Raw genomic sequence first — 27801 nt, forward strand, 5'->3', positions numbered from 1 at the left:
AGCCATTCATTTCACAACCATTCAAAGTTGCAACAGCACTGAAAAGTGACTTACGACTGGCCCTTGCTTACAGCCCCAGTCACATGAGCAAAATCCAGTTGCTTGGCAAATGGCACGTATTTACAATGGTTACCACATCCCAGGGTCATGTGACCATCATTTGCATTTGGACTACCAAAGTCAATGGGAGAAGCCAGATTTGTTTAACAAGGGCAGTGATTCACTTAACTATGAAAATAAAGTTGTAAAATTGGGCACGCCTCGCTAAACTGCCTTGCTTAGCAATGGAAATTCTTGTCCCAATTGTGATAAGTCGAGGACTACCCATATGGTGCCAAAACTATGGTGTCAGCTGCTGACGACTTCAAAAAGGGACTAAATAAATGCTTAGAGGACAAGAATGTCGATAGCTACCAGGAATAAGATCTGGTTGATTCTCCAACCACAGTAGTCTACCTCTCAGCACCAAGAGCATGGGAATAAGATTGGAAAAAGGTCGCCTTAAACCTTCTTTACTTGTGGTCTTCCTAAATCTATCTGATGTATCGCCACACGAAAAAGAAATGTTGTCTAGATTAAAGCACCTCTTCAGATGCTTTAACTATCTTTCAGAAATAGGCAAACAGATTTATTGAATGTTTTTCATAGCTACTGATTAATCTCCCAGACAAGTGGATGCTGTAGGCAGTTGTAATCGTTTCAGCTATTCCCAATGCAGAACTGATGGAATCACTTCTTTTCTAATGGATACACTAGAGCAGGGGTCCCCCACCCCTGGTCCGTGGACCTGTACCGGGCAGCGGCATGCCAGCAACCAGTCCACACAAACAAGCAAAGTCCCATCTGTGGGATACAGGCAGCACACAAAAACACACACCCTCCGGTCTGTGGAAAAACCCTTTCTCCACAGAACTGATCCCTGGTGCCCAAAAGGTTGGGGACCTCTGCACTAGAGCTAAGAACCTGGAATATAACTCCTCATTCTAAGTTACCTTCTGACATATTAGCCGAAGCTGACAAAGAGCTGAAATCCAGCAGCATCTGGAGAGCCACTAATTTCTCAATAGGATGTAAAAAAAATCAAATTAAACAAAAGAGTACCTCTCCAATTTCATTTTGGAAAGCCATGTACACAAGCAGAGAACATACAAGCTGAGAACTATGGCCCTCCAACATTGCTGAATTAAAGCACTAGGCTTCCCTAATTGGCTTTGCTGGTGGGTTTCTGGGAATTATCACTCATCATTATCGAGAGCTGATCCTGTTTCCACTTAAGATACCATATCCTGCTAAAAATGTCTGGGAAATCTAATTTTCCTTTGGCCTCATTTCAGCAGCTCACCTCCCAAAACATTAAAATAAATTGAAAGGTACTCAGAACTAACTTAGAACAAATAACTTGGAATAATGGACATGTCTCTACAAGAATATAAGTTAGTGAACCCTGTGAGTGACCAACACAAAGTAACCATGAATGGCCCGCCAACGGACCCTGTATCCTCCAGATAGATTGGGACTATTAATCTCAAAATTCCTAAGTCCACCAGAACGTCTTGTTATAGCATCAATACAAGCTGGAGAAAACCTGCCCAAAATACAGCTCCGTTCCTCAGAGATGCACCAGAGGGCACTCACAACACACATTTTGGGGATCAGCTGCCTCAAGGGAGTAAGAGCCCAAAGTGAACCCCACCCATCCCCCAAAAAACAGGCAAGACATTTTTTTTTCATCTCCTGCACAGGATTTTACTGCACTGTGGAATGTGATATTATATCAAGGATGGGAGAGGGGGAAAAAAGAGAAGGAACATAACAATCCCTCTCTTCAAAACAAGAGTTGAGCAGGAGCCAATATTAACATAAATATGGTAGGGAGACGAGGAAATGCTGCCATGAGAAGAGGAAAGAGAATGAAGCCTGTCTGGGCACAGTTCAGTCCAAAGTCTATGGCAAATCCCAAGGACTGAGATTGGTGGCTAGCTGGGGAGGAGCCAGTCTAGGCTTTCCAACCACACCACCTCTGAGATCCTGTCACTTAAAAAAAAAAATCCATAAAGGAAGGGTATCCAGAGTTCAAAGGCACAAGACTGGAGATGCCCCGCCCCCTCTCAGACCCCGGTTCTTTCTTCCCTTTGTAGTCCCAGTAGCGTCCCAGTAGGAAGTCCCAGTAGCAACACTAATGCGTCCACATGCTGTTGCACCCAGCGTGGGAAGGCCACGAAAAGGCTTCCCGAGTGTCCTTTTCCTTTCCCTCGACTCGTATCAAGTTCCTGTCCAATGTGAGAGTGCCGGGGTGGGGGGGTGGGGGAAGGGATAGCCGCCGAAAAGCACCAGGGCAGTTCGCAGGTTGCACTTCGGGATGGAAGCGGGCGGGCGGACGGGCGGGGGTTTCCCACCCGTCTCCTCGGTTCGCTACGCCTCACCAGCTCGGAGAGCGCGCGCCTGGGGAGGACGGAGCCCCCTCTGGCGGGTCATCGAGGCGCCGTCGGCGGAGGGCCTCGGGGTCCCCGACTAGCGAGCGAACTCCTTCCCTGCCGAGGGGGGCCCTTCAGTAGGCCGGGACCTGGTGGGGCTGCTGCTGCTGCTGCGGTAGGAGCTGGCAGCCGCTGTTGACGTGGCTGAGCACTTTCTGCTTGAGCTGCGCTACCTGCTCCCGGAGGAGGTTGGCCGTCGAGGCCAGTTCGGTGTTCTGGGTCTTGAGGCTCTTGACTTTTTCTTCCAGGCGGGAGATGCGCTCCAGCTTCCGCCGCCGACACTTGGAGGCCGCGATGCGGTTGCGCAGCCGCTTGCGCTCGGCCTTGATGCGCTCCTGCGTGTCCATGTCGATGGGGGACAGCGGCGGGCTGTCGCCGAAGCTCGCCACCTCCGGCACGATCTGAGGCTCGTCCTTGAGCGAGGGGGGCGGCTGCAGCCGAGGGTGCGCCTGGTAAGCCCCCTCCGACGAAAAGCTGGCTGCGCCGGAGAACGTGCTTAGGTTGGCGTACACCGGAGGCTCGGCGGGCGGCGGCGGCAAGGGGGGCTGTTGTTGTTGTTGTTGCTGCTGCTGCTGCTGGGTCAGGCTGGCTGCTGGCGGCAGCTCCCCGCCGACCGGGCCCGCGCTCCCCAGCTGGTTCTGGTTGTGCAGGTCCTCCAAGGCTTTCACAAAGCCGGCAGCAAACTCCTGCTCGTCGGGGGCGCCTCCTCCTCCGCCGCCGCCGCCTTTGGGAAAGTGGAACTGGGTGCCGCCGCTGGTCGGCGTCGTCGTCACCAAGCCGTTCGACTGGATGATCAGGCGCTCCAGCTCCGGCGAGGCCAACTTAAGAAGGCCCAGATCCGGGGAAGTCAGAAGCGTCTGGTTTTCTCCTGGCGGCGGCGGCGGCTGGTGCTGCTGCTGCTGCTGCGCGGAAGGGGCATTGGCGGCGTGGCCCGGGGGCGCCTTCAGGCCAGACACCACCTGATCGCTCAGGGCCAAGGCTAAGCCGTCTTTTTTCATCATGGTGCCGTCGAAGAGAGGCCGGTGGAGGCCGTTGCCGCTGCTGCTTCGAAAGGAAGGCGCTGTCGTCGATGCCGCCAGAGCAATCAACACATCGTCATGGTAGAAAGGTATTTCCATCCTCTTCCCCCCCGCAGGCTGCGGAGGGGAGGCAGACACCTATGGTCGCCACAGTGGAGCGCTCGGGAACGTGGGACAGGGGAGGGCCCCCAGTTGCGCGCCCGACGTGAGAGGAGGAGGAGGAGCGTCAGGCTTCTTCCCGGGCAGCGCTTTGTTAGACGACGACACCGAGAGCCCGAGCCTCACCGCCTTCCTCCCGCGCGGCTTCAAGACGCTCGCGTTCTTCGGGGAGGTTGCTTTATACCTTCCGCCGGCCCGATGAGCTCACCGTACCCGCCTCCTATTGGCTGCAGATGACGTCTGGAATAGCTCTTTTGCATGGAGGGCGGGGCCTAGGTGGAACTGCGTCGAGCCGCCGCCTCCCCCCCCCCACACACAATTTTCTTTTCTTTTCTCCCTCTCTCTTTCTCTCTTTTTTTTCCCCCGTCTATCCTGGCAGGCCCGTCTCCCAGGCAACCGGCTCCGTAAACTGCATACAACAGCGCGCGGCCTCTTGGGCTGATGTCACCGCGAGGCCGGCCACGCACGCGGCGCTTGGTTCGAGGTGGGGAAGGAGGAGGAGGAGGAGGAGGAGGATTCTGCTCCTCGGCCCCGTTGGAAAGTTAATTTTGCAAGCTTGATTGCAGATCAGCTTTCTTGCAGCTGCATGAGCAGAGGAAGAGAAGGGAGAGAAAAAAAGGTTCCCTGCCCCGAGGGGCTTGCAAACCGAAACTTTGACCGCAGAGAATAGAAAAGAGTAACCGCCGAAGGCATAGTAGTCTCTCCCTTGGGATGCTTGAACTGCTAACATTTATTCAAATCACGAATGCTGATTCTTCCCTTTTTTCCACATGGGGTGTTTTTTTTTTGCCTTATAACCCCTAGTCTCTTTTTTTTGTACAGTTATCAGATCAGAATGATTCGATTTCCTTGAATAATTGGATTTTGTTACAGGGAGTCTTCGACTTAGGACCATGGGTTTAGTGATATTCAAAATTAAGAGGGCTGGAAATAAGGATTTATGACCAGTCCTCATACTTAGGGCTAACACAGCATCCCTGTGTTCATGTGATCAAACGTCGGGTGCTTGGCAACTGGCATGCATTTACAATGGTTGTCACATAATTATACCATTTGCAACCCTCCCAACCAGAATCTGCCAAGCAGAGGCAATGGGGGAAGGCTTAACAACCGTAGCAAAAAGATAAGATTGGATGCAACTTAATGACTGCCTCACTTAACAACAAAAGTTCCAGTCCTAATTTTGATCATAATCCTGTAAAATTAGGCAGACTTTGATCGTCCACCAATGAATCCTCCCATGAATTGTAATATTTTATCTTGTTTTGTTTGTACTTTGCTTTTATTTTTAATGTGTGTTTGCAGTTCTGGTCAGGTGCCATAATAATTCTTTCTTTCACTGTGAGTAGCTTGGAGCATACTGACTGGAGAAATGCCAAATATAATTTTGTGAAACAAAATAACAAGAGGGAAGGGCAGTGGAGGAATATCTGGAGCAACAGAGGGAGGATGTTACAGGTCAAAGGGCACCAAGGATGGATGTGGGTTAAGGCCTTACAGCAACCTTTCCCCTTCTACTGCCCTTCTCAACCTGCTGACTAGGAATTACAATAGTCCAGGGTTGTCGCTGGGGAGAAAATAAGAGGAAGAAGTATTAGGTATGCTCACAGCCTTGAATTATTTATAAAAATAATAAAGGTGGGATAAAAAATAAACAAATGGTTGAACCAAAAAGTAACATTCATGGAACGTTGTGGTGGGAATAATGGTGTCTGTGTACTAATACTGCCGAATTTGTGACATGCTGTGGAGCACCAATCTGTCTTGTGAGATAATAGATATGTATAAGCCAGCCCAGTCCAAATGAACTCTGGGTGACATACGTATTTTGTTTATTTATATCTGCCTTTATTTTTACAAATAACTCAAAGTGGTGAACATGTCTAACACATCTTCCTTCTCCTATTTTCCCTACAACAACCCTGTAAAGCACAGGTGTCAAACCCGCGACATCACGTGACATGTCACAATGTATCGTGACTTTTTTCTCATTGCCAGCAATGGGGCAGGCACAGTTTTGGCGTGATGCATCTGGCCCATGGGCTGGCAGTTTGATACCCCTGCTGTAAGGTGAGTTGGGCTGAGAGAGACAGAGACAGACTGAACCAGTCACCCAGCTGGCTTTCTTGGCCAAGGCAGAACTTTGAATTCATGTTCTCTTACTTTCTAGCCTGGTGCCTTAACCACTAGAGCAGGGGTAGGCAACCTCGGCTCTTTTATGACTCATGGACTTCAACTCCCAGAATTCCTGAGTCAGCATAGCTGCATAGCATAGCTGACTCAGGAATTCTGGGAGTTGAAGTCCATGAGTCATAAAAGAGCCGAGGTTGCCTACCCCTGCACTAGACCAAACACAGTGTTGCAATATTCAGTAAAACGCACAACCACGTAAGTAATAAAAATCAGCAAGGAGGAAGGGTCAAAAATGGTCAACATGGCAATTGTGAACACCATTTTGAATTTTTTGATATCACTTGGCTACCAGTGATGGTCATCAAAACCAAACTAAGAGTCAAAAATTCACTGGAATTGTCCTAATTTAAATTGGTTCTTGAAAACATATCTGTTGCTCCGTGATTTTGGGGGTACCAAAGCATGAATGCTCCATGAACCTCTGGAGAAAGAGATGTCTACATTTTTAGCTCTTGAGCAGGGTTCTTCAAATTTGGTCCTTTTGTGACTTGTGGACTTCAACTCCCAGAATTCCTCATCCAGCATGCCTGGCTGAGGAATTCTGGGAGTTGAAGTCTACAAGTCATAAAAGGGCCACGTTTGAAGACCCCTGTTGTTGAGGGTCAATAGGATTCATTCATACAGCAGATCCCAAGACAGAGTCCCCAACCCTTTAGGGTTGGCCAGATTGGGAATTTTGAAAACATGTTAACAAAATGGCTGACAGTTTGCTCATTCACACAATGGTTCTCACAAAGGCCATGGAATGCTAGAGATACGAAATCTAGCCTACAGTAACCTGAACATCTACTAGATGGCAGGTGAAAATGCCTAGCGGCTGCCTAGTCTTAGATTTTTATCCTGCCTTTAAGAATTTTATAAGTAACACAAACCAGCAAACCTACTTAATATTCCTCCTATTCTTCCCACAACAATAACACTGTGAGAAGGTTTGGGCGGAGTGTGTGTGACTGGTCCAAAGTCACCCAACTGGTTTTCATGCCTAAGGCAGGATTAGAACTCAGTCTGCTAGTGATTGGCTCAAAGTCACCCAGCCACCTTTCATGCGATTAGAACTCACTCTCTTGATTTCTAGGCCAGCACTTCAACTACTAGATCAACTAGCTCTCTTTTCAATCCTACATTAATCAGTGCTCTTCAAGATGCCAGCTTCCTTTTAATTTTTTTTCTTGGCAAAGAAGACTGTTTCTAACAAAGCACCTGCCTTTTTCTTAGAATGCACATGGTGCTCAGATACATTTTTAAATCCAAAGATATCTCTTATGGCTGGTACTTTGCTTTATACAACAAGCATTTTGTTGGATTAAAAGAATTTCCAATTAAGGCAGAAATAAGAAACTAGGCAAATACCAAAAATTCTCCTCGGTGCAGATAAATATTCCACATTTTCAGGTTATATACCTCAGACTATCTAAGGATAGGCATAAAAATTTAATGCTGGTTCAGATGTATGGTAAACTAAGAAGGGAAAGTTGAAAACAAATCACAGAAACTGGAGGAGGCAATTTTCCCCACCCCTGAAGGGCCGGCAGTATAGAGGGAGGGGTTCCCTTGGGAAGGCTTGAATGATGTGGGGTGGGGGGGGGTGGAGAGGAGGCGAGGGTTAACCCATAGCAGATGTGAGGATTTGGCCAAGATCCCATTTTTTTTGCAATTTGAGCCAAAGCTGTCGGCCCTTCTGTGTTATGAATTCATTAGGCAAAAGCACAGAAAGAAAAACAGCGCTGGTACAATTAGTTCCGTATGATGGAGAAAGAATCTCACTCCTCTGGGGTAGAGAAGGAACTAGCTTCTGCTGGATTTTAGCCTATAGATAAATAATAATAATAATAATAATAATAATAATAATAATAATAATAATAATAATAATAATAATAATAATAATAATAATAATAATAATAATTTATTTATATACAGCCCTTCTCCCGAAGGACTCAGGGCGGTGAACAGGGCAGACATATAAAAATACAAAAATACAAAAGTTAAAAAGAATTAAACATATGCCCAAGCTAAAAACAGTAAATACATATATTAAAAATGACAATAAAAACCCAACCCATCCCCCATCAGGCCAAGCCGGCTTGTTCAAATAAATGTGTCTTCAGATCGCGACGGAAGGAGCGAAGGTCGGGCGCCATCCGGAGCTCAACCGGCAAACGATTCCATAGCTCCGGGGCGCCCACAGAGAAGGACCTCCCCCTGGGGGCCACCAATCGACATTCTCTGATCGGTGGCACCCTCTGTGGGAGCGCACAGGGCGGAGGGAAGTTGATGCCAGCAGCAGGTGCTCCCTAAGGTACTCCGGACCCATGCCATGTAGGGCCTTAAACACCATTACCAGTACCTTGAATCTCACCCGGAAGACAACTGGTAACCAATGCAGCTCACGGAGCAGAGGTGTAACATGGGAGTATGATGGGAATCATCCCACTTTGTCTGGTGTACCAGGCATTGGCTCCCAGTTCTGCTTTGAGTAAATATATGGAGCCTGAGGGGTTAATAGAGTTGCCTAATGTCAGGCTGCTTACTTATTTTCCTAGAACTCCAGGTCTTATGGGGGGTAGTAGAAAACATTGCCTACAAACTTTAAAACTGTCCCCAAAGAAAGATGTGAATCACTCGGACTCAACTCTCAGCAGAGATACAGAATTTAAAATGCCATTTCTCCGAAGAGTTAAGTGCCCTGAAGCGCATGGAAATTCATGGCTCAACTAGGAATTGGAACTCCTCTTTCTGCATTGGAGAAGACCTGCCAGTTTTGTCGGGGAGGTGTGATATGTTTCTTGAGCATGGGAAAAAGACTGTAGTTTATAACATTTTGCATGGTTCAGAGAACATAGTTTACAGAGATCATTTATGGGTGTTTTTTTCTTCAAAACAACAGAATTTAGATCACCAGATTAAATTGGCAGAAAACTCAAAGCAGAAAACAAGGTATACGTTCCCTTACAGTGCATCATTAATTAATGGAATTCATTGCTACAAGATATGTTGAGAACTCCCAGCTCAGATAACTTGATAGAATATTGGATTAATGGAGAGCTCTACTTTTGAAGGATTGGCCTCGATAGAATGACAACCATGATGCTTAAAATGCGTAGCAGGTGCCCCAAATTCTCAAAAATTGTGACAAGAACTACTCATATTCCTTCCCTATTATTACTATCGTAGCATGCATATATAGTACTTCCGGGTTTTTAAATGTAGGTAAATTAGTATAGTGGAAGCAGATGCCCCTCAATTCTATCCATACTTATAACCCTAATTCTGTAGAGATAGTCCTACAACAATTCATTTAGTGACCATTCAAAGTTATAAGAGGCATTGAAATAAGTGACATATGACTATTTTTCAGTTACAACCTTTGAAGCATCCCCATGATCATGTGATCAAAATTCAGATGCTTGGCAATTGGTTCATACTTATGACCTTTGCTGTGTCCCAAGGTTGTGTGGTCACCTTTTGCATCCTTCTGACAAGCAAAGTCAATGGGGAAGCGAGATTCACTTAACAACCAGGTTAACTAACCAACTGCAGTGATTCACTTAACAACTGTGACAAGGAAGGTGATAAAATGGGGCAAAACTCACTTAACAAATGTCTCACTTAACGGAAATTTTGGGCCCAACTGTGGTTGTAAGTTGAGGACTACCTACCGGTATATCTCCTACCATCTTCTTCCTTTGCCTTAATTTTGTTGAAGTCCAAGAAATGACATTTTGGCAAGCGGGAAGAAATGGTAAAAGTTTTTCTTCTCTCTAGCAACACAAACACTGCCAAATTGTCCCAAATCGAAACCATTCAGGTTTAAAAGTAAGTCTCCAAAGGTTTCCTAGAGCCTGCTTTATATTAAACCAAGAAATATGCTAAGTTTCAGTCTGGCATTACCTGACAAAGGTAAGACTGCCAGATTATCAGTAAATGGTTGTTGGAAAGCAGCATATTGATACAATGGGGGTTGGCACCCTTTTAGTAGATGGAAGCTTTACTAAATTGGATGCAAGCTGGAGAGAGACAATGCAAAATGAGCATGTTTTCACTGTTTTATTTGAAAAAAAATATTTTTGCTGTTTAAATCAATTGAATTTACACTGTAGGTTTAATATGTTTCTTGCTTCAAAGAGTATTATGTACAGTATGTTCACCGTCTTATTTATACAGTAATAATGTGGGATAAAAACCTAATAAATTAATAAAATAGCAAGACCCAGTGTTACTGAAACTTAGTGGCATGGTTTAAAGGGGAACCAGGGCTGTAAAGAGAAACGTCAGAACAGGTGGTCTCACTGGTGATTCCAGCAGTTCAAGTTGCTGGTTATTTTTTTTCCCTTCAGAATTGGCATTGAGCAGGCTGACCTGGCTTGCATCACGGAAACTTGGTTGGGCCCAGAGGGCGGCATTCCTCTGGTTGATCTTTGCCCACCAGGTTTCCGGGTGCTGCACCGGCCTCGGGCTCAGGGTAGGGGTGGGGGAGTGGCTGTTGTTATGAGGGAGACCTTGTGTCCGCGGGAGGCCACCGTTCCCCAGATAGTCGGGTGTGAGTCTCTCTTTTTGAGATGCGGCCCTGGTGCGCAGTTGGGCTTGCTGCTGGTGTACCTTTCGTCTAGTCACGCAGCAGCAGCCCTGCCTGAGCTGCTCGATGTCCTCTCTGGGCTGGTGGTTGAGTTCCCGAAACTTATAGTTTTGGGGGACTTCAACCTACCATCGCTGGGAGGATCATCTGAGTTGGCTCGGGAGTTCATGGCTTCCATGACGGCCATGGACCTGACGCAAGTAATTTTGGGACCGACTCATGAAGGAGGCCACACCCTTGACCTAGTTTTCTTGTCTGGACGGTGGTTAGATGATCTTGGTGGGGGCTCTCCAATTATTATGCCCCTGTCATGGACCGATCATCATCTCCTGCGGCTGGTCTTCCGTTTTGCCACCCCCCGCCATGGGTGTTTGGAACCACTTAAATGGTACCGCCCCAGACGCTTAATGGATCCCCAGAGGTTCCAGGCGGCGCTGGGGTCCCCACCTGCCTCCCTTGCTCACAGCTCGGCCGATGCCTTAGTGGAAGCCTGGGAAAGGACGGCCACTGAGGCTCTTGACCGAGTTGTACCCCTGCGGCCCCTGACCCGGTGCAGATCCCGTCGAGCTCCATGGTTCTCTGCGGAGCTCCGGGAGATGAAGCGTCGGAGACGGGGCCTAGAGAGCGGTTGGAGGTCCAGCCGATCCGAATCCGACCGATTGCGACTAAGAGCCTACATTAGGTCTTATCTCGCTGCAATAAGGGAGGCGAGGTCTAACCACTTCGCCACCCTTATTGCGTCCGCAGATAATCGCCCGGCCGCCCTGTTTAGGGTGACTCGCTCCCTCCTAAATCAGGAGGTGAGGGAGGATCCCTTGCAGGGTTGTGCCGAGGAGTTTAACCAACATCTGTCGGACAAAATCGCTCGGATTCGGACCGGTCTGGACTCTGACTGGGCAGAGTCTGACGATCAGGACACGGGTGGTCTTGTCGATATCACCTGGGAGGAGTTTGATTCTGTGACTCCGGAGGAAGTGGACAGGATCATGGGGAGGCTGAGCACCACATGTTTATTGGACCCGTGCCCTTCCTGGCTGGTCTATGCAGCCCGGGAGAGGACACGCAGCTGGTTCCAGGCAGTTATATCGGCTTCTTTGAGTGAGGGTATCTTCCCCGCCGTCTTGAAGGAGGCGGTGGTGAGGCCTCTCCTCAAGAAGCCTGCCCTGGACCCAGCTGTATTGAACAACTTTCGTCCTGTCTCCAACCTTCGCTTTCTTGCGAAGGTTGTTGAGAGTGTGGTGGCGCATCAGCTCCCTCTGGTCCTGGATGAAGCGGATTATCTAGACCCGTACCAATCGGGTTTCAGGCCCGGGCACAGCACGGAGACGGCATTGGTCGCGCTGGTGAATGATCTCTGGAGGGCTCGGGACAGGGGGCATTCCTCTGTTCTAGTCCTATTAGACCTCTCGGCGGCTTTCGATACCATCGACCATGGTATCTTGCTGCGGCGTCTCAGGGGACTGGGAGTGGGAGGCACAGTTTTACAGTGGTTCTCCTCCTATCTCTTGGGACGTTCGCAGTCGGTGTTGGCAGGGGGGCAGAGGTCGACCGCGAGGTCTCTCATTTGTGGAGTTCCTCAGGGGTCGGTCCTCTCGCCTCTCCTGTTCAACATCTACATGAAGCCGCTGGGTGAGATCATTCGTGGTTTTGGAGTTGGGTATCATCAGTACGCTGATGATACCCAACTTTTCTTTTCGACCCCAAACCACCCCAGTGATGCCCTCAACGTGATGTCCCGTTGCCTGGAGGCGGTTTGGGTCTGGATGGGGAGGAACAGACTTCAACTCAACCCCGACAAGACTGAGTGGCTTTGCATACCTTCATCCCGGGTTTATTCGGACATTCCACCTCTGGCTATGGGGGGTGAACTATTACCCCCCGTAGATAGGGCTCGCAACTTGGGAGTCCTCCTAGATTCACGGCTCACCTTGGAAGACCATATAGGAGCTGTGACTAGGGGGGCCTTCGCCCAGGTTCGCCTGGTGCGCCAGTTGCGGCCCTATCTTAGCCGGGATGATTTGTGCACGGTCACTCATGCGCTCGTGTCCTCTCGTCTGGACTACTGCAACGCTCTCTACATGGGGCTGCCCTTGAGGACCACCCGGAGGCTCCAGCTGGTACAGAATGCAGCCACGAGAGTGGTGTTGGGAGTCTCCCGATACTCCCACGTTACACCTCTGCTCCGTGAGCTGCATTGGTTGCCAGTTGTCTTCCGGGTGAGATTCAAGGTACTGGTAACGGTGTTTAAAGCCCTCCATGGCATGGGGCCGGAGTACCTCAGGGAACATCTGCTGCCGGCATCAAGCTCCCTGCGCCCTGTGCGTTCCCACAGAGAGGGCCTCCTCAGGGTGCCACCGATCAGAGAATGTCGATTGGTGGCCCCCAGGGGGAGATCCTTCTCTGTGGGCGCTCCGGAGCTGTGGAATCAGCTACCGGTAGAGCTCCGGATGGCGCCCGATCTTCGCTCCTTTCGTCGCGATCTCAAGACATTTTTGTTTGTACAAGCTGGCCTAGCCTGATGGGGATCGGTGGGGTTGTTTTATCTTTGGTCTTTTAATTTTATCTTGGGGTTTTTAGAATTGTACTTCTATTGTTTTTAACTAGGGCAATTGTTTAATCTCTTTTTAATGTTTGTATTTGCTATTTTATTCTGCCCTGTGAACTGCCCTGAGTCCTCAGGGAGAAGGGCGGTATATAAATGTTATTAAATTAAATTAAATTAAATTGGTCTTACCCAGCTCATCACAATACTTCCAAAGCATTATTTGGATGTGCTTGGTAGAGCTAGTTTTTGTATTCTTGAGGACTAGACCCTTCATTTTTAAATGAAAGCTGGAATTTTCTGCCTTTAAATAGGCATCCAATTAAACACAGATCTAGAAATATTTTTTTTTTAAAAAAAAATCCTTGATTTTAAAGGCAACCAAATCAAATGGTTTCTGGCCACTTCTTTTTTGGTGTGGAGTCCCACAAATTAGGAGGACTGTTCTTCAAACTCTCTTAATTTGCCAGACTTGTCTGGTAGACCAGGATAGAAGCCATCTTTGTAGGCCCATTTGATGCTAACTCCACTCTCCTGGACCATCTGCTCCTCTTGGCTCCAAGAGATGTGTGGCTAAGACAAAGAAAGGCCAGAAGCACACAGAGAGGTAGCATTTGGTAGATTTGAGGGGGGGGGCTTAAACCAGCTGCACCAGATGGAGTTGATTGGAAGGCATCCTGAAGTGTTTGTCTGAAGACAAAGGGTAGCAGTCTCTAGCACCATGGACAGACTTGCTGAGGAGAAAAAAAAATGGTAGGATTACTTATCTTGGAAGAAATCAGGATGTGCATTCAGAAAATATATCTTTCTGTTTTGGGAGTTTTAAATGCCTTTTTGAATATTTCTGTCAAACCAACCAAAATCTGGAGAGATAGCCAATAAAATACAGCATGCTGAATATTATATTTTGCCCTGTTCATCCTGTAGGTCAGTTTCACTGAGAAAGTTTCTGGAGGATCTGCTTAGATATGAAATTGGGTTGAATAATTAAGATGACATCTGAAAAACCTCTGATCTGAGGAAATTCGTTCTTCCCTCCACCCAACCCCAGAAGATTTTGTATTCCCCCTCAATTTTCTTTTCAGTGGGGAAAGGAACAGTGGCAGTGAGGTAGGGAAACAAGCACACGTATTTGGGTGAGCAGGAGCACAGCACCACTTGCTTGGCAGGCACAAGTTCCCATGTTCAAACCTTGGTTAAAAGGATCTCGTATGGAAGATGGGAAGTTCAGAACAAGCAGTTCTGGACAAAATAAACTCGTGGTTAGATTTGCAATGAAATAGTTTCATGTGCATGCACACAGTAACATACTGTTGCAGGAATCTTAGTGGCTAATGCTAGATGCAGGCTTTTTTTTTAAGGTAATCAGTTTGCTTCAGACCTTGTGCTAAAGATGTAGGGAAAGTGTAAGAGGGCATCTACATGTTACACTGTGGTTAGAAGTAGATGTTTGTCCAGTGTTTTGTGTTGGCTTGGCACATTACAGTGGTACCTTGGTACTCAACTGCTTTGAAACTCATCAAATTTGGTACTCAATGCATTTTATCCCGGTACTCATCATTTATTTGATACTCAATGCACAAGCTAGAACTAGTGTGTCGGTTGCCTTATGACTCACTACGTTATTCCTTACAGGGAAAAATTGTTTGGTACTCATCATTTTTGGTACATATTGTGCCTCTCAGAACCAATTAACAATGAATACTAAGGCATCAGTGTATATGAATACATACATTCTAACTAGTAATTCACAGTTTATGGCTTGCAGTATTTGTCGGCTACTTTATGAAGTCCACATCTCTTAAAGTTGCTCAGGTTTAGAAACGTTGGCTTAGTATTTTCAGAGAAGCAAAGCCCTTGTGGATTATTTAATACACCATGGTTTTAAAAAAATCTTGGGTTACTGGGCTGCTTCAATTGGCTGCTGAAAGCAGGGCGGGCATGGAGTTGTTTGTGGAAGCCACAGTGCTTCTCACTGCCCTTCCTTGGCTCCTGAATAATTCCCCTATCCATCAGCTTAGCTCAGGGCTTTTCAACCAGCGGTATGGGTACCACCTGTGGTACACTGGCACCTGGCAGGTGGTACGCGGCCATCCTAGAAAACTGGTAGCGGGGGAGGGGAATGAGCTGAACCGGTGGCAGCTCCACACAAGCCTGAGCGAGAGACGGCCGGAGCTGCAGGGCTGTCGGGGCTCAGTGGAAGCACCAGGATCAGTGCCAGAATCCAGCTGGAGCTCGGCGCTGATCCTGGCGTTTCTGAGCCCAGAAGAAGCGCCGATCAGCTGGAATGTTGCAGCAAGGTTGACTCAGCCTTCCATCCTTCCGAGGTAGGTAAAATGAGGACCCAGATTGTTGGGGGCAATAAGCTGACTTTGACTTTGTAAATAATGCCGCTTGGGAGGGCCCAAAAGCCCTACTAAGCAGGCATATACATAGAATGAAGGCTATTGCTAAGCACATTGGTTTGTGCTTAAATTGTAAGCCAACCTGAGTCTTCGGAGAAGGGCGGGATATAAATGGGATTAAAATAAAATAAATAAATAAATAAATCTCCAGGGTCTTGTGATTTACATTCAGATGCTTGGCAACTGATTCATATTTATGACAGTCCCAGGGTCATGTGAAGGGACCAAAACCTGCTGCAATCGCCCAGCAGACGGGGGAGGGGGATAAAAACCAAACACCCCCCCACCGCACCCCCGCTGCCAATCCTCAACAGAAATGCTCACAACAACGGAAACCTCGGACAGGAGGAAGTGCACCGCTGGGTGGGCAGGCAGGTGTCTTGCTCGGCTGTGGCTTGGGGGGGACTTTTTTCAGTGCCATTGTAACTTCGAACAGTCAATAAGCGAACTGTTGTAAGTCAAGGACTACCTGTACTTCATTACTTTTTTCCTTTTTTTTTTGTGGTCATCACGTTTTTGACACCTTGCTAGGTGACTGGTGGTACTCGGATGTTGCCATATCCTAAAAGTTGGTACAATGGGTGAAAAGGTTGAAAAGCCTTGGCTTAGCTTACCAAGTCAAAGGCCAGCTAAAGGGCAAGCAAGACCAATCATGTTGCCTTTTATTGCCATTCACTTATCTATCGCCATCTGCGAATTGACTGACACCACGTTCCAGACTTCCATTTCATAGTGTGATCTTCTTCGGCTTTTTAACAGGTACCAATCCAAGTTAAGGCAGGTCCCTGTAGGCATTGGTGTTTGACATCTCGTCTGTTCCGCAGTTATGAAAGCTGCCAGACCCAGCCAAAGACAACCACCTTTCTAAATTATAACTTTAGCAGCTTAGAAATAATGATTTGTACAATGAAAAGAACTAAATAGAAAGCCAGGTCAGCTGAGGCAGGAGCAGGGTTTTTTTTTTACTGTCTCCAATGGAGATTGCTAGCTTGGAAAGGGCTATTGGTCTGTGGGTGGAGGGCAATGCTCTTCCCTCCCCCACTGAGGTCAGACTCCGGCAGGGGCCTCTTTGCAAAAGGATCCTGCCCCTGATTCAGTTTAACTCTTTGCTAGCTGAAACCCCTGCTCTGGTGCAGGAGAAAATTAAGCACAGTACACCTATTGTTCAGGGGGAAAAATTATCTGCACGTGTTTACTCATATTCTGGTTAGCATGAAACAAAAAAGATGTTGAGACACTGGAATATGTGCAAAGAAGAGCAACAAAATTGATAAAGGGTCTGGAGGCTAAATTGTATGTTGAACGTTTGAGCGACCTAGGTATGTCTAGTCCAGGGGTAGGCAACCTCGGCTCTTTTATGACTCATGGACTTCAACTCCCAGAATTCCTGAGCCAGCCAGCTGGCTCAGGAATTCTGGGAGTTGAAGTCCATGAGTCATAAAAGAGCCGAGGTTTCCTACCCCTGGTCTAGTCTATTGAAGAGAAGGATTGGGGGGGGGGAACATGTATTCCAGTATTTGAGGGGCTATCACAAAGAAGAGGGGATTCTCTTATTCTAAACCTAGGGCACCTGAGGGTAGGACAAAAAGTAATGGGTAGAAACCTGTCAAAGAGATACAACCTAGAAGTAAGGAGAAATTTTTTGACAGAGCAATTAATGAGTGGAATAGCTTGCCTCATCCTGGTTTACTCAACCCACTGTGTAGGTTTGTACAACAGAGTACCATAAATAGATTGCACATAGTGAGTTCAGTGTAAATGGCTTTTTGGCAGCTCATGCACTGTGTTCACAAGACATCCTGAATCTCACACTGAATCATAAATGAACCTTGTGGGCTGACTTGCATGACACAGATTAACTAGTTTGTGGCATAAATAATATATAGAAAGGGTGCTACAAATTAGCTAACCACATTTTAGTCCAATGTTTCTCAAACTTAATAACAAAAGAGCCAATTTGGTGGTTAAGGTACCAGGCTAGAAACCAGAAGGCTGCGAGTTCTAAATCTGCCTTAGGCATGAAAGCTGACTGGGTGACTTTGGGCTGCTCATTCTCACACAGCCCAATTCACTACACTGGGGGGAAAATAAGAGGAAGGAGTATTAGGTATTTTCACCACCTTATCTATAAAAAATAAAGGTGGGATAAAATATTTTTTTAAAAACCATTTAAGACATGTGGACTTTTAACTCCCCTGCAGCTGAGGAATTCTAAGATTTAAGTCCACGTCTTAAAGTTGCCAAGTTTGAAAAAGACTCTTTAGCAATGAGAGCAAAACCAACCCATTCGTTTGTTTAGGGTTCAGCGTGTTGTGCAAAGCCAGAACATTGGGATAACTTTGTGAACCACGATTTAGTTAACTAGAAAACATCATATGAATTTAACCTCACGTATTGCAGGGCAGCAGTGTAACTAAGGGAGGAGTGGGGGGGAAACCAAGAGTCCACAAGGAGGGTCCGGAATTAGCAGCCTCAGTGGTACATTGTTCAATTATTATTAGAACAGCGTTGTATTATTCACACTATTAGTGGTTACATTGAGAAACACGCAGGAGCATCCAAACACAACAACATGCAAGGAATCAAGCCTGCTACAACTCCGGCCAAAACTTAACCCTCTGCTAAATTTTTCCATGCGATCCATGGATCCTGGAGCTATCAAAAGATATTCGCGATCAGTTACATAGAATGAAGGCTACTGCTAAGCTTGTAAGCCGCGCTGAGTCTTCGGAGAAGGGCGGGATATAAATGGAATATAGTTGAGTTCAGTCCAGAATTTTTCCTATTGGGCATAACAAAAGAGAAATACCCTAAAGACGAGTTGTATCTGATGATTCACATTATTACAGCAGCAAGAATGTCATTTGCCCAGAATTGGAAAAGGAGTGAAATCCCAGTAGAAAACGAGGTAATAAGGAAAATTTGGGAATGCCCAGCAATGGATAAATTAACTTTGGAAATTAAAAATAAAGACCAATCAGGTTATTGCAAAATTTGGAATAAATTTTGTCTTTGGCGGGAACAAAAGGAAGGTCTCTATTAGAACTTATAGATTGGTTGATTGTTCTAAGTATTGTGTTCTATTTAATTGATTTGTATCTTAAGTGTATTTTATGTGTGTGTGTATATATATATGTATATGTTTAAGTATTTGTCAAGGCTTTTTGAATGGACCTTGCTAATTAACTCTTTCATTCCTGTTTTGGCCGGCTCAGGGCTTATCCACAGGAACTAGTCAACTTATGACAGCTCATTATTTGTGCAAATTATTCAAATTGCTAATAAAGAATTTGGGAGGCTAAGATGATCATTTTGAACTCATTTATGTTCTCATCAGTTAGTCATACCCTTTATCTGAGATATGAATATTGTAGACAAGAAGGTATGTCAGTCCGTTTGTACCGTGTCCAATGTTTTAAATAATAAATTTAATAAAGTTTAAAAAAAATTTTTAAAAAAGATATTCGCGCTGGGGCCGAAGAAGTTCGCACTGGGTCCTCTCCCGTCCCCCTGCCTTAACAGGTGTCCCAGACTTTAAATTTACAGGGGTCTTCAAACTTGGCCCTTTTATGACTTGTGGACTTCAACTCCCAGAATTCCTCAGCCAGCTTTGCTGGCTGAGGAATTCTGGGAGTTGAAGTCCACAAGTCATAAAAGGGCCAAGTTTGAAGACCCCTGCTTTAAAAGCTGAGCGCCGTTCAAGCGAGGCGGCTCTCTAGCTTGGTCGGAGAACCTCTTTTGAAAAAAAAAAAGGAAGGAAGGAAGGCAGGCAGGCAGGCGGCCACAAAAGACGTATTTTGCATCGCTGCCGATCTACGTTGGGTCGGAGAAAGTGGAAGCCTTTTACGCACATGAAGGAGCTAAGAGAACAGAGGACGTCGGCTGAGGAGAGGCGGTCGCTGCGCGCCCTCCCGCGTACTTACTACTGCACGGAAGGCCGCCCAGGAAGAGGTTAAACGCAGCTTGGCGCGTCAGAGGCCGCAGAGGGGGAGGGGGTTGGATGAGGGCGGGGGGGGGAAAGCGTCACTAGTGACGTCAGAGCCCGGCACTGAACTGGGGGCGGTGGAGCGCGCGCCGCCCAACAGATGTGTTTTGCTGGCTGGCTGGCGCGCTTAAGGAGGAGGGCGCAAGCGAGGGAGGGCAGTGGGCTGGCTGCACCTCGCTTTGGAAGATGTAGTAGCATGTTTCCGTTATTTTTACTTTGCCCACCCCTCCAGGTCCCATAACCCCATAAGGCAGGGGTCTTCAAACTTGGCCCTTTTATGACTTGTGGACTTCAACTCCCAGAATTCCTCAGCCAGCAAAGCTGGCTGAGGAATTCTGGGAGTTGAAGTCCACAAGTCATAAAAGGGCCAAGTTTGAAGACCCCTGCCATAAGGGAATCGGCAATAGTTATTTATTTATTTATTCATTTATTCATTTATTTATTTATTCATTCTTTCCCGCAGGGCTGGGTTGCAGCCCAGGACAGCGAGTGGCAGACGGCAAAAAGGTTCTTGCCGCCGCGCATTTTTCCTCCCATTTTCAAAGGGCCCCGGCGAGACCCGCCGTTGTTTTGGCTGCTAAGCGAATTTAAAATAACAGGCAGCTGCGGCCTCCCTCTCCGGAAGTTGCCCCTTTTCGGCTTTGGAAGCCGGCCTGCATTTTTCCCCTTTTGACTGAAGGGCGGTGGCGGAGGGAGGCTTTTTCTGCAAGTCGGGCGGCGCTCTTTTAGACGTTTGCACGACAACTCCGGGCGAGAAACGACGCGGCCACGTCTCGGGTCTTCCGGGTTTTGCAGGCTCAACCCACGCAGCCGTTTTATAATTTAGGGACCTAAGAAAAAGGGTCTCCTTGTTTTTGTAACGGTCACCATGCTGGGGGCCGTCCGCCCTTTGGAGCATCCTCCCCGAGGTCAGATTGGCCCCAACTTTATTGGCCTTCGGGAAAGAGCTTTGCCATCTGGCCTGGGGATCCAGCTGTATGGTGTGGAGCAGGGGTCCTCAAACTTGGCCACTTTTAAGACTTGGGGACTTCAACTCCCAGAATGAAGTCCCCATGTCTTAAATTGGCCAAGTTTGAGGACCCCTGGTGTGGAGTCTGCAAAATGACTACAGGTAGTCCTTGACTTACAACAGTTCCTTTAGTACTGTTCAAGCTTACAGTGGCACTGGAAAAGTGAGTTATCACCATTTATTTGTACGCGGCCATTGCAACATCGCCATGGTCACCGGATCAAAAATTCAGGCACTTGGCAACTGACTCATGTGATTACCTTTTGTGACCTGATAAACAATGCCAGCGGGGAAGCCAGGTTCACTTAACAACCCTGTTGCTAGTTTAAGAACTGCAATGATTCACTTAACTGTGGCAAGAAATGTTGTAAAATGGGGCAAAATTCACATAAATGATTCACTTAGCAACAGAAATGTTGGTCATAGGTCAAGGACTACCTGTATTTTATTAATAAGACTGATTACACAGCCCTGCAGTTTATTTGGGTTTTTCATGATTTTTGATTAACTTTTATTGGGGTTTTTTTTGTGTCTGTAAGCCACCATCATATATGTGAAATGGCCGGCTATATAAAATAAAAGGGGACAAGTTTGGTGTAAATGGTTCCTTCAGATACTTCAGGTACTTTTAGCAGTGTGTGTTCCTCATCAGGAGAATCTTAAGTACTTACTGAAGAACTTCAAAGACCAAAGTGAAACAGGATTCCTTTGAAAAGGCAGATAACTTTCTAAATCCTACAAAAGAGGTGGTGTTCTAAAGGGTGAGTGAAAGGCCCTGTGGTTCCGATGGAGATCTTTGCTTCTTGCACCTCTGTGCAAAAAAAAGAAAAAGAAAAATTGAATTGCTAAATTTCTTGAAAACTAGAACTCAAGCGGATTAATAATAGTTCAGTTCCAAAGCTAGACGTGAATAGAGAGGCCTCAAGGCATGCTGCTGTTCCCAGTTCAGAGGTAAGTAACCTGAAACCCCCAAACTACACAAAGAATCCTACAAAACCAAAAGCCTTGAAAATTGCAGGCAGGATTTCTGATAATTTTGAGGAAGGAAATACACAGAAATGAGCTGAAGCACTTTTTTTTTTGCTGAACTCATCCAGCTGCTTAGCTTTGCACTAGTGAATTAAAAACAAAGAGGTCTGGCATAATGCAGACTGGTGTTTATGATAAACATGTCCAGAGTTAATTTACCCGTGCTTTAAATCACTTTGCATGACATACTGAATTATAAGCTAAGCACATGGGCTGATTCATGCAACATGCAAATGAATTTTATATTGCCCATGTAGCTCAGTGTGTCTTCTGGAGATCTAGCCTTCCTAAATATTATATGTACAGTCACAGACACGCAGTATTGTTGCTTTTTCTCCAGAAAAGGTCATATGGATGCTGCTGAGCTGCTGCTTTGAATCCCTGCTAGCCGGCAGGCGTGTTGCTGTGGGAAAAAGGTGGATGTGAGATCATATCGCAGCAGGCAGGCTAACCGGCGGGTGGGCGGCCTCAGCAGCTGGCTTTAATCCGAGGCAGCACACACCCAGAGTTAAAGCATGGAAAATCTATGGCGCCTGCTTGCTTTCCAAGGGAGATGATGGAAAACAGGCAGATGCCTGAGAAACAAGGCACCAGCTAACAACTTTGTTTCACAGCTCCCTGGGGAACACATTAGTTGTGAATTCAGCAAGACTAGCATTGGGAAGTTGTTGAAAGAATATTTCCTCTGTCCTAAGAGAGCTTATTTCTAGGAGAAATTCTAAGGAATGGTGGAATTCTTATGTCTCGAGTCACCAAACCATTGCTGTTTAACTAGACTCCAGGAGGGTGGTGACAGCTCGTGGAGCTGTATTTTTATCAGGAATACCACTGATTTCTAGTCTTGGAATTGCTACAAGAGGAACAAGAACCCCGAATACAGAATGACTGGTTGGATTTGGGCATGGAGCAAAGCCATAAAGTGATTTTGTTTGATGATGATGATGATGATGATGATAAAAGTTGGAAGTGATAGAAGTAAACGAAAGGTCTTCAAAAAAAATTTTAATATTGAAAGAGAAATTTAAAACTGAATATGGTCCAGTAGAAATTTACTAGGTGAATGGAGAACACGAGAACCAGAAAAAGAGAGCACAAAGAAAGGATGCTAAGTGAAACACATAGGCAAAAATTAGCTGGGTCTTAAGAGTGGGAACGCGGTGGCTCAGTGGGTTAGGACGCTGAGCTTGTCGATCAGAAGGTTGGCAGTTTGGCGGGTCGAATCCCGAGTGCCGCATAACAGAGTTGAGCGCCTGTTACTCGTCCCAGCTTCTGCCAACCTAGCAGTTCGAAAGCACGTAAAAAATGCAAGTAGAAAAATAGGGACCACTCCGGTGGGAAGGTAACAGCGTTCTGTGCGCCTTTGGCGTCTAGTCATGCCGGCCACATGACCACGGAGACGTCCTCGGACAAGTGCTGGCTCTTCGGCTTTGAAACGGAGATGAGCACCGGCCCCTAGAGTCGGAAACGACTAGCACGCATGTGCGGGGGAACCTTTACCTTTACCTTTAAGAGTGGGAAAGGAAGAAGACAAGCTATAAAAACGTCTGTAAGAGAAGATAACTAGTGAAACAGGAAAGAACCTATTTTTTTCCTAAAAGGTCACAAAAAGGGGGCTAGAAGTCAAGCAACTGCACATGTGCAATTAGTTGATTAATATTAACTGACACACCTTGCATAAATTATCTCTTAATTTTAATGTACATGGGATGTATGATTTAGTATGTAGCAGGAAATATGTAGGAGGCGGTCGGAAAGAGTGTAACCTCATAGTACCTCAGCCAATGGGGAAAGAGGAGAGATGTGCGGCTGGAGCCAGGGATCTATAAAAATGGGAATATTTGGGGTTGAAACTTTGGAGAGAACCAAGTTTTGATAGCCTCTCTCCCCGTTTGTTGCAATAAATGAAACAAAAGGCCTTCACTGGGTCTTGGCTGGTTATTGGTCAGGCGAGCTTGTCTCTGGTCATGAAGGAAAGTGGCCAGGAGCGCATAATAGAAGGGACCTTGGAGGTCATCTAGTCCAACCCCCTGCTCAGGCAGGAAACCCTATACCATTTCAGACAAATGGCTGTCCAGTCTCTTAAAAACTTCCAGTGTTGGAGCATTCACCACTTCTGGAGGCAGGTTGTTCCACTGGTTAATTGTTCTGTCAGGAAGTTTCTCCTTAGTTCTAGGTTGCTTCTCTCCTTGATTAGTTTCCATCCATTGCTTCTTGTTCTGCCCTCAAGTACTTTGGAGAATAGCTTGACTCCCTCTTCTTTGTGGCAGCCCCTGAGATATTGGAACACTGCTATCATGTCACCCCTTGCCCTTCTCTGCATTAGACTAGACATTCCCAATTCCAGCAACCATTCCTTAAATGGCCACCCTTCTCAGATACATCACTCCGAGCAGCTAACAGTTAAAATATATAACATATAAAGTGCACATAGTCTTTGACTTACAGCCATTTGTTCGGCAACTGTTTGAAGTTACAACTGCACTGAAAAAAATGACAATCAGTCCTCACATTATGACCATCGCAGTATTCCCACATAATCAATATTCAGATGTTTGGCAGCTGGCATATGTTTACGACAGTTACAGCATCCCAGACAGCTTCCGACAAAGTCAATGGAGAAAGCTGGATTCACTTAGCTGACTCACTTAATGACTGCATTGATTCACTTTACAATCACGGCAAAAAAAGGGTCAAGAAGGTAACATGACTTACTTAACAACCACCTTGCTTTACCAATGGAAACGTTGGTGCCAATTGTAGTCATAAGTCGAACAGTAATTCTAATCCTTAAAATGCAGTGGCTGAGCCCTTCTATAGTATAAGATCCCTGATGTTCAGAGAAGAACCTTGCAGTTTTGTCATCTACAAGTTCCATTATCTCCACAATCTTTCCATAATGTAGTTTTGGACCTGTTACTGAACTACAGTTCCCAGCAGCATCAATCAATGTGAGTCACTGGCCTGATGGGACGGGGTGGGATTTTTATAAACGACTTTAATTTTAAATTTGTATTAATTTTATGGGCATTGTTTAATCATGTTTTAATAATTTTAATTTTTGTATCTAGTTTTTATGTATTGCCCTGTTCACCGCCCTGAGTCCCCTGGGAGAAGGGCGGTATATAAATTAAATTAATAAATAAATAAATAAATATAGAAATTTGTATAATGCAGCCACATCTAGTTGTCTTCAGGATTTCCAACCTTGCCTTTGTTTCTCAACCTTGGCAACTTTAAGATGTGTGGACTTCAACTCCCAGGATTCCCCAGCCAGCAGTTGAAATGCACAAACCTTAAAGTTGCCAAGGTTGAGAAACATTACATTAGAGGAACAACAGGTTTAAAATACTAATAAATACGTAATATACTGCTAGCTGGTATTTGTTTGTTTATATGCTGGTGCTGGATATGATCTGTGCTGAGCAACCATGAAAATTGACAGAAAAGTGTTAAGCAATAATTTTATTTTATTTTAAAGCATCATTTATGTCCCTTACTTGTGAAAACATTCTTGGGAAAAGAGAATCCTGTAAGCAATCTAGGCATGGGGATACTGTGGTTTGTCAGATGTTAGCAGCCCTAATGAAAATAAGAAATGGTAAGGGATGCTCAAAATTGTAGCTCAGCATCTGGACAAAACATTTTCTCTCCAGAATTGGAGTAGACAAAATAGGGCTCAGATTTTATTCCATTCATTTCACATACCAATCAGAGATGAGAATTTCATTGTAAAAAAGATGTTGAGATTCTAGAAATAGTGCAGAGAAGAGCAACAAATAGGAATAGGGCGGTATATAAATTCAACTAATAAATAAGAAATAAATAAAGATGATCAGGGGACAGTTGCTGGAATTGGTTATGTCTAGTTTAATGAAGAGAAGGACTAGGGGTGACATGATAGCAGTGTTCCAATATTTCAGGGGCTGCCACAAAGAAGAGGGAGTCAAGCTATTCTCCAAAGCGCCTGAAGGCAGGACAAGAAGCAATGGATGGAAACTAACCAGAGAGAAGCAGCCTAGAACTAAGGAGAAACTTCCTGACAGTTAGAACAATTAATCAGTGGAACAACCTGCCTCCAGAAGTTGTGGGTGCTCCAACACGAAGTTTTTAAGAGATTGGAGAACCATTTGTCTGAAATGGTATAGGGTTTCCTGCCTGAGCAGGGGGTTGGACTAGAAGACTTCCAAGGTCCCTTACAATTCTGTTATTCTATTTATCTTGGATACACCTTTTATACATCCTGTGTACAGCAGTTTGTTGAATAAGCCACAACTAATCCATATCATACTAAACCATAAACCATAGTTTATAAAGTCTTGGTGATATGTAAGGGCAGCCATGGTATGGCATAGATTAGTCCATGTTGATGGATTAGATCAGTGTTCTTCAACCTCAAAAGCTTAAGATGGGATTTCAAGTCCCATCTTTCAAGTTGAAGTCCATCCATTTTAAATTGTTGAGGTTGAGAAGCAACTGAGTCAGTAGTCCCTTTCAACATATGATCCCAGGGTAGATATGTCAGATTTTATTTGAAAGAGTGCATGGAAAAATTAAAGTTTACTTGTAAGAGGTGTGTCATAATTATTATAATTTACAGAGAGAAGCCTGAATAAAAGATGGCCATAATCTCTTAACAGGTTGCAGGATTATCAAATTCTTGGGTGGGACACATTATCTCTAAAAACCTGCAGATCTTCTTTGTTCCAAAAGACACACATCTTTCTCCCCATCTTTCCATTCCAAAGGGGTGGAGGTGAGGAGATGGGGAAGATAAATAGATCCAACACAGTTCTATGCCATTTGGAGTATTTTTCCACCTATAGAGAATAAAGAGTTACAGACGCAGGCAAGACTGGCCCATTTAGGGCAAGGAAGTCCTAAGTCCTAAATGAAGCCTTCCCAGGCTCCACCCCTTGTTCTGGGGAAAATACCAGCTACCCCATAATTAGTGAGCTAAGACAGGTTTTGTGGCTGGACAGACAGGTTCAGACTTTCCATGTGATACAAAACAGTCCCCTACCCCACCCCCTCCAGAAAATATACCTGCACTGGTGTTTAGCTAGCAAAAAGAAGATACTGTACCATTTCCTTGCCTTCCCAACCTAGAAATGTCCCATTTGTGAGTCTTGTTCTAATGGTGTGGCTATTTATACATACTTAGCTGGACCTTACAGAAAGCTTGAACAGTTAAAGCAACCTCTAAAATTTGTGTATTGCTTGTCAACGTTACCAGCTTTCCCAGACCTTCCTTTGCCCATGTGGTCGTCTGTTCATGTTTTATTCTTGAATAGGACTGGTTAGCCTCCTACAGTGATCTTACACTATTACGCATCCCTTGTGCTTCTCATCAGATTTATTTTTGTTTGATAAAGAAAAAAAGCTTAAAGGGAAGGAACATGGGGAAGTTAGAAATGGAAAATGAGGCTGTTGGAACTCTGCAAAAGTTTTATGAATATGCAGGATAAATATATGTCAAAACTTGATCGAGAGGCATTTGTTATCTTTCAGAGTTTACATCGGTGGTGGCGAACCTATGGCACGGGTGCCACAGGTGGCATGCAGAGCCCTCTCTGTGGGCACGCATGCCATCTCCCCAGTCTTAGGCCTTCAGCTGGGTTTTATAAAACCTTTTCGCTTTAGGCCTCCGCCGCCATGTACCCCCCAAAAAGGTTCAATTAATCAATTTCAACTTCTCTTGGGGAAAAAAAAAGTTCTCGCAAAGTTGGAATTGATTGAACTTTTTAGTCCCACCCAGTCTGCACCTACCACTGCAGCCACGCCCACCCAAAGGGCCACGCCCACCCGGCACCCGATGATACATAAGTGGGTTTTGGGTTGCAGTTTGGGCACTCGGTCTCTAAAAGGTTCGCCACCACTGGTTTACATGTTTGTGATCCTTCTGCGTTGTTAATCATAGGTTGGCGAGCTTTGTGGAAAGACAATGCTAAGTAAGGTAGCCTGAACCAGAGGCCACCATTAAAATTTTGTGACTTGCGGTGCACACCCATAGCTTGTCTTAGAGGTTTGGGGAGGGTCCCAATTGCTGTGGCAGAAGCGTGAGCCTCCTTTTAATGTGGGATCTCCCACATTAAGGTATTCAGATTGGAAATGGACGTGTGTGTTCCAGCCCAATAGACTGTATCCTGGTGCCCGTTTTCAAGGAGCCCCTCACGATGGCAGATTTGCTCCCAGCCTGGGGCCTCCCTTTGCACATGTTGCACCAGCCCCCTCCCTCTCTCCCTCCCTCCCAGTGGAGGGGGTTAAGAAAAAAACAGCTTCCAGGGCCTTTAATCTTTTGCAGGCCTCTCTCCTGGATTGTTGCCAGGGATGACAGCAGTTCTGCTGGGAGAGAGAGAAATCCAGCCCCGCTCCAGTCAGAATTCTAGTTTTAATTGCACAGGCACCTGGTAATT

General features: G+C 45.8%; 2 protein-coding genes across 3 annotated transcripts in view; both read right to left on the reverse strand.

Annotated features, from left to right (window-relative positions):
* The window catches only part of CIST1 (colon, intestine and stomach enriched 1), a 54325-nt gene that overhangs the window by 22417 nt on the left and 4107 nt on the right, over window positions 1-27801 (reverse strand). The gene's annotated exons all lie outside the window — the stretch shown is intronic.
* JUND (JunD proto-oncogene, AP-1 transcription factor subunit) lies at window positions 1728-4967 on the reverse strand. The gene has a single exon (XM_083350167.1). The coding sequence runs from the start codon at window positions 3590-3592 to the stop codon at window positions 2549-2551; it is 1044 nt and encodes a 347-aa protein (XP_083206293.1). The 5' UTR covers window positions 3593-4967; the 3' UTR covers window positions 1728-2548.

Source organism: Vipera ursinii, assembly GCF_947247035.1.
Source record: "Vipera ursinii genome assembly, chromosome: 1".
NCBI lineage: Eukaryota > Metazoa > Chordata > Lepidosauria > Squamata > Viperidae > Vipera > Vipera ursinii.

Coding starts and splice junctions, on each gene's coding strand:
- JUND (XM_083350167.1), bottom strand. CDS start 3,592: ATGGAAATACCTTTCTACCATGACGATGTGTTGATTGCTCTGGCGGCA.